The 9,319-nt window shown below is 42.8% G+C and overlaps 1 protein-coding gene across 6 annotated transcripts in view; it reads left to right on the forward strand.

Annotated features, from left to right (window-relative positions):
* The window catches only part of CBFA2T2 (CBFA2/RUNX1 partner transcriptional co-repressor 2), a 67,376-nt gene extending 63,705 nt beyond the window's left edge, over nucleotides 1-3,671 (forward strand). For 3 of the 6 annotated variants that reach the window (XM_033153278.1, XM_033153279.1, XM_033153280.1), the window contains exons 10-11: nucleotides 1,124-1,314; nucleotides 2,152-2,445. In XM_033153278.1, coding sequence (XP_033009169.1) covers nucleotides 1,124-1,314; nucleotides 2,152-2,445 — 485 coding nt within the window. Of the gene's footprint in view, nucleotides 1-1,123; nucleotides 1,315-2,151 lie in introns of all 6 variants that reach the window. The other 3 variants (XM_033153277.1, XM_033153281.1, XM_033153276.1) reach the window with 2 other exon arrangements.
* Nucleotides 3,672-9,319: the final 5,648 nt, after the last annotated feature.

Here is a 9,319-nt window from a genome sequence, read left to right on the forward strand (position 1 = left end):
CTTTAATATAGCATTACAAACCGTTTTAAAACTGGCAAGATCAAGTAAGCAAGCTGAAAGACATGTCATCCCTCTGTTTATGTAGAGTTTGGCTTCCACTTCCTCTTCTCTGGGGAAAAATATTGAAAAGTGTCTCTGTGTTAGTATGTTTTTAATAGTTAAAAAGATAGTTCCATAGGGAAAACTATGGAAATATAGGTTCTACACATAGGTCACACTGTAAATTCATGGACATAAGCATACCTAGCTCCATTGGACTTTGGCCATTGTGTTTCATTATCAATTTTAAAAGGATAACACTACTAAAAATGGGGTTCATCTTGGGGTTCTGAACAGTGTTTGAAGGTTTGCTTTAAGTAGAGGCTGGATGAAACCATTTGCTCCATTCTGTGTTAATTTTTGTGCATGTTTAAAAGTACCTCCTGACTTCTCTGTGACTTTTTTGAGCCCCCTACAAATTTGCATTGTTTGATACTGTTCTTTTTAGTGCTTTCCTTTCCTGCCCCCTCCCTTCCTTCATTGGCTTCTGCTTCATTTGCTGACACTGCCATTTAATCCAGTTCTCTGTTGATGATGCTGATGCAGCAAAACCACCCTTAATGTGGTGTCATGGGTGCTCGTAAACAGAATCACAAGGGTCTCTGTAGCCCGTAGAATTAAACTGCTGGATGGGCCAACAAGCTAGGTCAAGGACAGTAAAGGAGTGAAATGGCATCAGGAAAAGAGACTGCATTAATTTTCAAGGCTAGAGTTTCTACTGCCTTGCTTAGTTTACTCAAATAGCATCCCTAACTTTCTGTATGGACTGCCAACTTGGTTAAAAGGATAACTATTTCAATGCATTTAGTTATATTTGTAGTTTACTCAGTTCCAGAGGCTCAAGGTAACCCAAAGCATGCTGAACTCTTGGGATGCAAATGTGATCAAAAAGTCGGCTGGTGCTCCTGTGAGATGCAGTAGAGGGCATAAGAAATCATCATTTCAGTAGTATTGCCATAAGTTAGGCTAAAGTGTTATGCAAAAGCTTCACTTTCTTAACTCCTGTGGACCACTGGGTACTTCCATGCTATATACTTTGCCTTCCAATGTGAAGCTGTTTGATGAGGCTTTTGTTTCCCTTCAGAAGAAGCTGTGAATGAAGTGAAGCGCCAGGCCATGTCCGAAGTCCAAAAAGCTGTAGCAGAGGCCGAGCAGAAGGCATTTGAAATGATTGCATCTGAGAGAGCCCGCATGGAACAGACCATTGCCGATGCAAAACGCCAGGCTACAGAAGATGCTTTCCTAGTCATCAATGAACAGGAGGAGTCTACAGAGGTGAGAAGCCAAGGGAATATCTCTGGCAATCATGGAAAAAGTCCCAAGGCAAGAACTTTAAAGATGACATGCAATCTTTCCAGATTCATCCTTGTTTTTCGTTCTGATTCATCTTTTTGGAGCAAAAATCTAAAGTCAGTTAGAGTTTTTTTGAGACACTTCTGTCCAACAAGCAACTGATTCAGATTCATTGGTGCTGCCATTGAATCTCCACTGTCATTTTCAGTGACTGCATGAGGCTTTGAGATTTGCTCCCCCCCCTACACACACACACACACACACACACACACACACACCTTGCTGGCCCCCCTAGTTTGGGAACAGCTGCAGTGAGGACAGTGTCAGCAGTTATATTGGAGAGGCCATATTTTGGATTTGCAGGATGTTGGCAGTCAGTGAAATCCAGGTGAATGAAAGCAAATTTAGGAGATGCTTTGTCACGGCAGAATTCCCTTCTCCCAGTTGCTTTTCTGCCATGTTGCTTAGTTGTGGCAGGCAAAGTTATTGTGTGGCTCTGCTCAACTTCCAGATTGGAACCCCCCATGCCTTGGGAAGATCTTCCACATGCTGGATGGGCATTCAGAAAAACCTTGCTTCTTACAAATTAACCCATTTAAACCTATTGTGCGGCTAATTTGTTGTAGGATTCTTACGATGTGGTGCTGTTCTCTTAATGGTGCGGGTGGTAGGACTTGCATGGATTGCTATGAATCTCTGCATTATAGAAATGTCGGTCGATAGCACTTTTTGGGGGTGGGGTAGGGTTCCGTTTGTTACCTTCCTCTGATGGCTTTGGAGCTGTGCTTAAGAGAAATGCTTGTTCTTTGGTTTTTCCAGAGCTGCTGGAACTGTGGGCGCAAAGCCAGCGAGACCTGTAGCGGCTGCAACATTGCCCGCTACTGTGGCTCCTTCTGCCAGCACAAAGATTGGGAGAGGCACCACCGAATCTGTGGGCAGGGCTTACACAGCCAAGTCAAACCAACCCCTATACCAGCAGGCCGATCCGCAGCTGCCACCACCCTCAAAGCAGTCGATGCAGTAGCAAGTCCGGCTCTAGAGAAAACATCGGCCGCCACTTCTCGATCCTCCACCCCAGCCTCCGTGACAGCAATAGACAGTAACGCACTCTAAAAAAAGAGATGATTGCGCACAACACAGTTTATTAGTTTTCTACATTGAAAAACAAATGCCTCAAAATGTTGAAGAAGGTTTGTACTCCAGCACATTGGCGCTCAGGCTTATGTTGTTTGGGGGCATTTTCCATACCATTATAATGTCATTTTTAGGAGTCCATGTTAGCCTACCTTGGTGGGATCTCAGAACGGTCTTCCTGGGACCCTGAGGACTTTGGCCTATTGTTTCATTTTATCCGAACTTTCTCAAAATGGTACTCTCACCTGAGGTTCTAACAAGATAGTTGTTCGTTTTACCACAAAGCAGAGCTTGCCTCAGCATCCTCTTCTCTCATCTTTGGTATGCAATCTGACCATTATTTGAATTTTTTTCTCAGGCAAAAGTGAATCAAGTGAAATGAGATGTAAGTAAGCTTGATTCTTAGTTTTAGCTATTTCCACTCCTTCCGCTATCTGAGACTATATTTATTGATTCCCCCACCCCTCTCTCAAGTTGGACACATGGAAAAAAGGGGGGGCGGAGGCACAAGGATGCTATTTTTGTTTGCTGAAAGGAGGATTTAAAACTACTTCATGTAATGACTCAGCAGCCGTCCCCACTTGTTGATCCATTTTAATTCCTTACAGTTATGCACAAGCTGCTTAAGAATCTGTCTATGGGCCGCAACAGATTGAAATGTTTCATCCAAAGATATTTACAAAAGGGATTGGTGGTCTTTCCCCCAGATCCAATTGGTTTGTCTCATAACACCAAGGTATTATTTACTTACACACACACACACACACACACACAGAGAGAGAGAGAGAGAGAGAGAGAGAGAAGTTGTTGACTTTAAATGTTTGAGATTCATTGATATATAAATTTTGTAAACTGCTTTCACGTTGCATATACATTAAATAAATAAAATAACAGGACTCGACCCCCCACCAGACATGGTTTATTCCAACAGTTTTGCTACCACCTGGTCTCTCAGTGTATGTGAGCTAAGTTAAATAAAGTTCAAGTTGCAAATAACAGATTTCACGAACATCCAAGGCCAATGGGATCTTTAAACTGATGCCTCCAGCTAGGGATCCTGTGCATTGAAAACCAAGGAATGTGACTTTACCAACGCATTTGGCTACGTTCCTGAGTTGTGAGGCCTCCCTGTTGCATCTTTAGCAACCTGCCTGTTCACTTCAGGGCATTCGAAAGCATGTCACTGGGAGGACACTTGAAAAGAATTCAAATCCACTAAGAACTTAAATCCATCAAGTTCTGATGCTAAATCTTGAGCATGCCAAATTAACTATTAAATTATATGATTGAACTAGACTGAAGTTAACATGATGGTTGAATTAGATTTAAAAGTAAATCAAAGTTAATAAATAATTGCAGCCACACAGAAAGCCTTATTCATTTTCCTGGGGAGCAAGGGGGTAAGGATTTGGATTGGGGAAAGACTTAAACTCGGGGTGTATGTATAGATATACCTAAAGCTGCATTCTGCTAGTAAAGCAGAAAGCAGTTTGAAAGGTTATCATTCTGATATGGTTGACATTGGATTAATTCAGAAGCTTCTAACTCACTTGAGGTTTAGCAGCAGAAGCATACTTCGCCTCATTTGAAGGTTATATTTTGCTACTATTGTTGTTGTGGGAGATGAAATTGTGAGTGCAGAAGATGAAGGAGCACATGAGAAACAGGGCTTGTTCATTTGGTGCCCAAATGTGACTTAGCATTATTTCTAATAGCTATCCTGTGGTAGCCAATTTTTTAAGGTAATATTTGATCTTCTGGAACATTGCTTGGGAGCTGCTTTGGTTCTGCTCATGCGACACGTCTCCATGCATTCACATTCCCAGATACTAAATTGCCTGAAGAAAAAAGCCAAAAATTCCACGTGCAACCCATCACTTAGTGATGCAGTGCCAAAGAGGGAAGTCTTCAGTTTTATTGATGAGTGAAGAGGATCGAGGTTTTAAAATTATCAAAAATGGCCATTTCTGTTGCATGCAGACCTTTCTCTGCCACATGCAAAAGAGAAAGAAGAAGCAGTAAAAGAAGCAGCCCTGTTAATCTCAAACTTTTCTTGTCCTGCAAGGAATAATAAATCGGTTTTGCAGAAAAATATGGAAATAATTAAAGCTGTGGTGCTGAAATTACTTATTGGCTTGTAAACCCCCATTTGCCACGTTATTTTCTGCAGAGAAGTGAAAAGAAGATTTGCTCCAAAGAGTTAAGGGGGGGAGGGGTGTGTGTGTGTGTGTGTGTGTGTGTGTGTGAGAGAGAGAAAGAGAGAGAGAGAGAGAGAGAGAGAGAGAGAGAGAGAGAGGGCATTCTGAAATGGTGTGTAAATAGGCAGTCTTCCATAACTTTCCATGCAACTACAATGGCTTGCTATGTATTAAGAGGAAAACACACTAACTCCAGTGTACATAAATGAATGCTACCATTCATGATTTTAAAACAATTTTTGAAAATGTATGTGGAATTCTACTACGAGAAGACTCCTTGGATTCTGTTTTCTATCTAATTTTTGCCATTTGATTCTATACTAGGAGTTTTTGTTACCTATTTTATGTGCATAACTTATTTAATGTACTGTATAAAGGAACCCAAACTGTTACAGATGTATTTAGTTTGTTCTACTCACAGTAGTCAATAAAAAGACTATATTCACCTTACCAGGCCAGACTTTGCTTTGTTATGTAGAACACGATTCTGCTTAAACTGACAGCTAATCTATAGAATGCACAAAATGTCCGTAAGTGATTTGAATTCTAGGGCAGTGAAGCCATATGCCCATTTCAAGAGCTGAGTCACCACGACACATGTGAACCCTTCAGCTGGTGGGTCACAGCCTGACCTAAGGTGGGCTGCAAGAGGAGCACAGCCACCATTGCAATGCATGGTATAAGATTAAGAAATGGGTCCCCAAATACCTGTTGGGGTAAAAGTGGGTCCTGCATCTGAAAAGGCTGAAGACTACTTGCTGATCTAGCAAATTTCATAGGGCCCAAAGTGAAACACAACTGCCCAATTCAAAGCCAAGAACATCCAAGGTGTGATAGGGCACTTCCTGCTCCGTTCCTGGTTATGTTACAAAGTTTTGGGTTTTTTTTAAAAAAACATTTTTATCCATATAACCCAAATAACAAAATAGAACTGTTTTCAATGCAATTTTACTCCCATGTGTAATGTTGTGCATGTGATTAATTGTTTGCTGCTCTGTGCTCCCGTTCGAAGAGTGAGACGCAAGCATGAGAAAATCAGTCATCAAATGTTGGACCCCAGAGTAAAGCAGCAGGCAAAATGAGAGCACTTAAGCCTTTTCAGCCGGAGAGCTGACCTTCCTGGGGTTCTATGCCAAGAGTGGGCAGAATCAGAGCCAGCATGCATATAGCACAGACATAAACAGTCTCTCTCGCACAGTGCATTTAAACTTGGAAGATGTGCATTTCGCCTTTACTGCATGCCTAACTTCTCGAGATGGGTGATCTACAAGGGAGATTGTGACTGAGGATGCTTAACCCTTCCCTGTCCAGCTGCACTGTCTGCAAAGGTTTTAGTCATGAGGCTTGAAAACAGCCTTCCATTGGCTCTTTACCAAAGTCTGTTTTCAAGCTTTCTGGAATAAGCATTGTTGAACTAGTTGCAAAAATGTGGCTGGAGAGGCCGCACACCGTCACAGCCAGCTATTTTTTTTTCTGTCCAGCAGGGTTAGGGTTGCAACAGATAGAATCACAGAATTGTGGGGTTGGAAGGGACCCTGAGGGTCATCTAGCCCAACCCCCTGCAATGCAGGAATCTCTGCGAAAGCATCTTTGACAGATGGTCATCCAACCTCTGCTTAAAAAACTTCCCAAGAAAGGAGAGTCCACAACCTATTGAGGGAGATGGTACAACTGTCAAGTAGCTGGTGGGGGGAGCCTTCTCTCCTTGCCTGTGACAACCCTGTGACTCCAACAGAAGGCTCTTTTTCTGCAGGGGCCAGGACAAGGAAAGGACACTGCAAGTCAAATAAGGAGGCTCCCAGGGCTGCTGGTTCCCACCCCCTGATTTAAGCAAAAGAGTATTAGCATATATTTAAGTGACATATACTATTTATTCTAAGTTCGTAGGCAGAGAGCAGAATAATTTTCTTCTAATTAAAAAGTTTAAAATTGGTGCCTAGGGCTTTAAAAAAACCAATACTGTAAGTGATTTACATTAATGAGTGCCATATTTTACTTTAACATCAATAAAATGCACATTTTACTGCAGACTTTCCTTGGCTATTTTTCAAGACCTGACTAATTATATTTTACAACATAATATTAGGCACAAGCAGAATAAGAAGTAAGATATCTGCATAATTTAACACAGTTTTCATAATTTGGGTTATTGCCATGTTATTGTGAATTGGCACAGAATTATTATTATTATTATTATTATATTTTTTTAAAATACATTTTGGTACAGAGTGTTACATCCCATGGCTACTTGGATGGTGCCGTTGCCTCAGCGGCCAGAGCAAGAAACACAAAGAAAGTGAAGTCCAAAGGCTCTTTACCAAACTTTGGTAAGTGATTTACTTACTTTGAGAATGTGGCTACAGTTTGCTGGGGAACATGCAAGGTAAGCTTCCATTGAACTTGTTGCTCTCAGTGTCTGGGGTGGCTGCATATTTCCTGACCCCTTGAAGCTGAGAAGTACGGTAGGTTAGGGTTCAATTTGTAGCTCAGGATGGAAGCCAGAGTCAGTGCCGCTGTTACCAAAATTTATGGGTTTGCCAGAGAAGATCAATATAGGTCAGGGGCCAAACCTGCAGGTGAGATTTACCGGTAGCAGCCTCTAGGGCAGGGCCTCCATGTTGCCCGATTCTTTATCTCATTTCCTGGATCAGGCCAGTGGCCCATTAAGACAAGCATCCTGTACTCACAGTACTGCAAGCAGGACCTGAGCACAACAGTCTCCACTCCTGTGGTTTCCAGCTACTGGTATTCAGAAGCATTCTGACAGTGGAAGTAGAACATAACCAATCAGAAACAGTGGCACGGGCCATGCTGGTTGTGGGAGCTGGGAATCCAACAACATCTGAAAGGCCAAAGGTCCCCAGCCATTCTGCAGGGAGACAGGAAACATGGAAATTAGCAGCCAGGCAATTGGTTAGTAATCAGGGCTGCCTGTCTTGTGCAGGGGCAGGGAAATTTCCGGCTCTCCATATTTGATGGACTCCCAACTCCCATCTGCCCCAGCCAACAGTGATGGGAGTTGTGGTCCAACAACAGCTGGAGACCCAAGTTTGGGAAACCCTGGTCTCATGTTTGAGTGTGAGGCGGGATTTTGGTGAATTTTTGCTTTAGCGCACTGTTGTGGAGTTCTATAGTCCCAGAATTTACTTGAGAGCCCCACCTCCCTCCCACATCAATATACAGAATATTTGCTTCCTGGCCCAGTACTGGCCCCCCAATATTGCAACAGAGGGTCTGCTGCTGTTTAGTCTTGCCACCACTATTTTATTATATGTAGTATCCCTGCAACATACACTATATTAAAAGTACCTGCTTTTGTTATTCCTTTTTACTTCCTGCCGTCAGCATTACATTAAAAAAAAAAAAATTCCGTACATATTTTATCACCGGTGTTTGTCCGCAGACAGTTTTTCCGGGTCATGTGGCGAAACCATAGCAGCGCACGGAAACGCCATTTACCCTCCCACCGGAGCGGTACCTATTTATCTACTTGCACTTTGACGTGTTTTTGAACTGCTAGGTGGGCAGGAGCTGGGACCGAGCAACAGGAGCTCACCTTGCCGCGGGGATTCGAACTGCCGACCATGTAGAGATATGTAAATTGCCCAAATAAATAATTTTGCTATAGGCCATAAGGTTTATAGAATTTAGCTTGTCTCTATGAAAAGCTGGGAGAACAATCAATGAAAAAAGGCTATTACTTCAAGCTATATACAGTGGTACCTCAGGTTACATACGCTTCAGGTTACATACTCCGCTAACTCAGAAATAAAGCTTCAGGTGAAGAACTTTGCTTCAGGATAAGAACAGAAATCGTGCTCTGGCGGTGCAGCGGCAGCGGGAGGCCACATTAACTAAAGTGGTGCTTCAGGTTAACAACAGTTTCAGGTTAAGAACGGACCTCCACAATGAATTAAGTTCTTAATCTGAGGTACCACTATATAAATACTGTAGGCCTATAAGAAAGCAAACATATAGAATAATTATGAAGAACAGTTTTGTCCCCACAAATGCCTATGCCCCCCTGCTACCACAGTGTGGCGCCTGTGGCCTATCTTTGTGAATCACAAGCTTCCCCCCCCCCCTAGGTTACACAGATATTTTCCATGCTTGTTTTTCACTGCTGTACATCTCTGGATGATTCAGATTAAGCTTCCTGAAAGAGTCTGGTTAGCCATGGTTTAGAAACTGGACTCTAGACTAGCCTAACCCTTTGTCTGAACTTGCTTATAGATAAGCAAACTGCAAGGAACTGCCATACGACTTCCCTATAACAAACTAGCTAGACAACAAACTAGGTCAGCAACCTTTTCCAGCCATGGGCCAGTCCACCGTCCCTCAGACCATGTCAGGGGCCGGACTATACTTTTTTGGGGGGTGGGGTATGAACGAATTCCTATACCCCACAAATAACCCAGAGATGCATTTTAAATAGAAGGACACATTCTACTCATGTAAAAACACGCTGATTCCCAGACCGTCTGTGGGCCAGATTTAGAAGGCGAATGGGCCGCATCCGGCCCATGGGGCTTAGGTTGCCTACCCCTGAGCTAGAGGAAAGATTTGGAATTTTCAGCATCCTCTGAGCACGGTTTGCATTTACGAACGCATTTCCTAATAAAAATGGGAAAGGCCCAGTCTTGAACCACAATAAC

Source organism: Lacerta agilis, chromosome 6 (genome assembly GCF_009819535.1).
Source record: "Lacerta agilis isolate rLacAgi1 chromosome 6, rLacAgi1.pri, whole genome shotgun sequence".
NCBI classification, from domain to species: Eukaryota; Metazoa; Chordata; class Lepidosauria; order Squamata; family Lacertidae; genus Lacerta; species Lacerta agilis.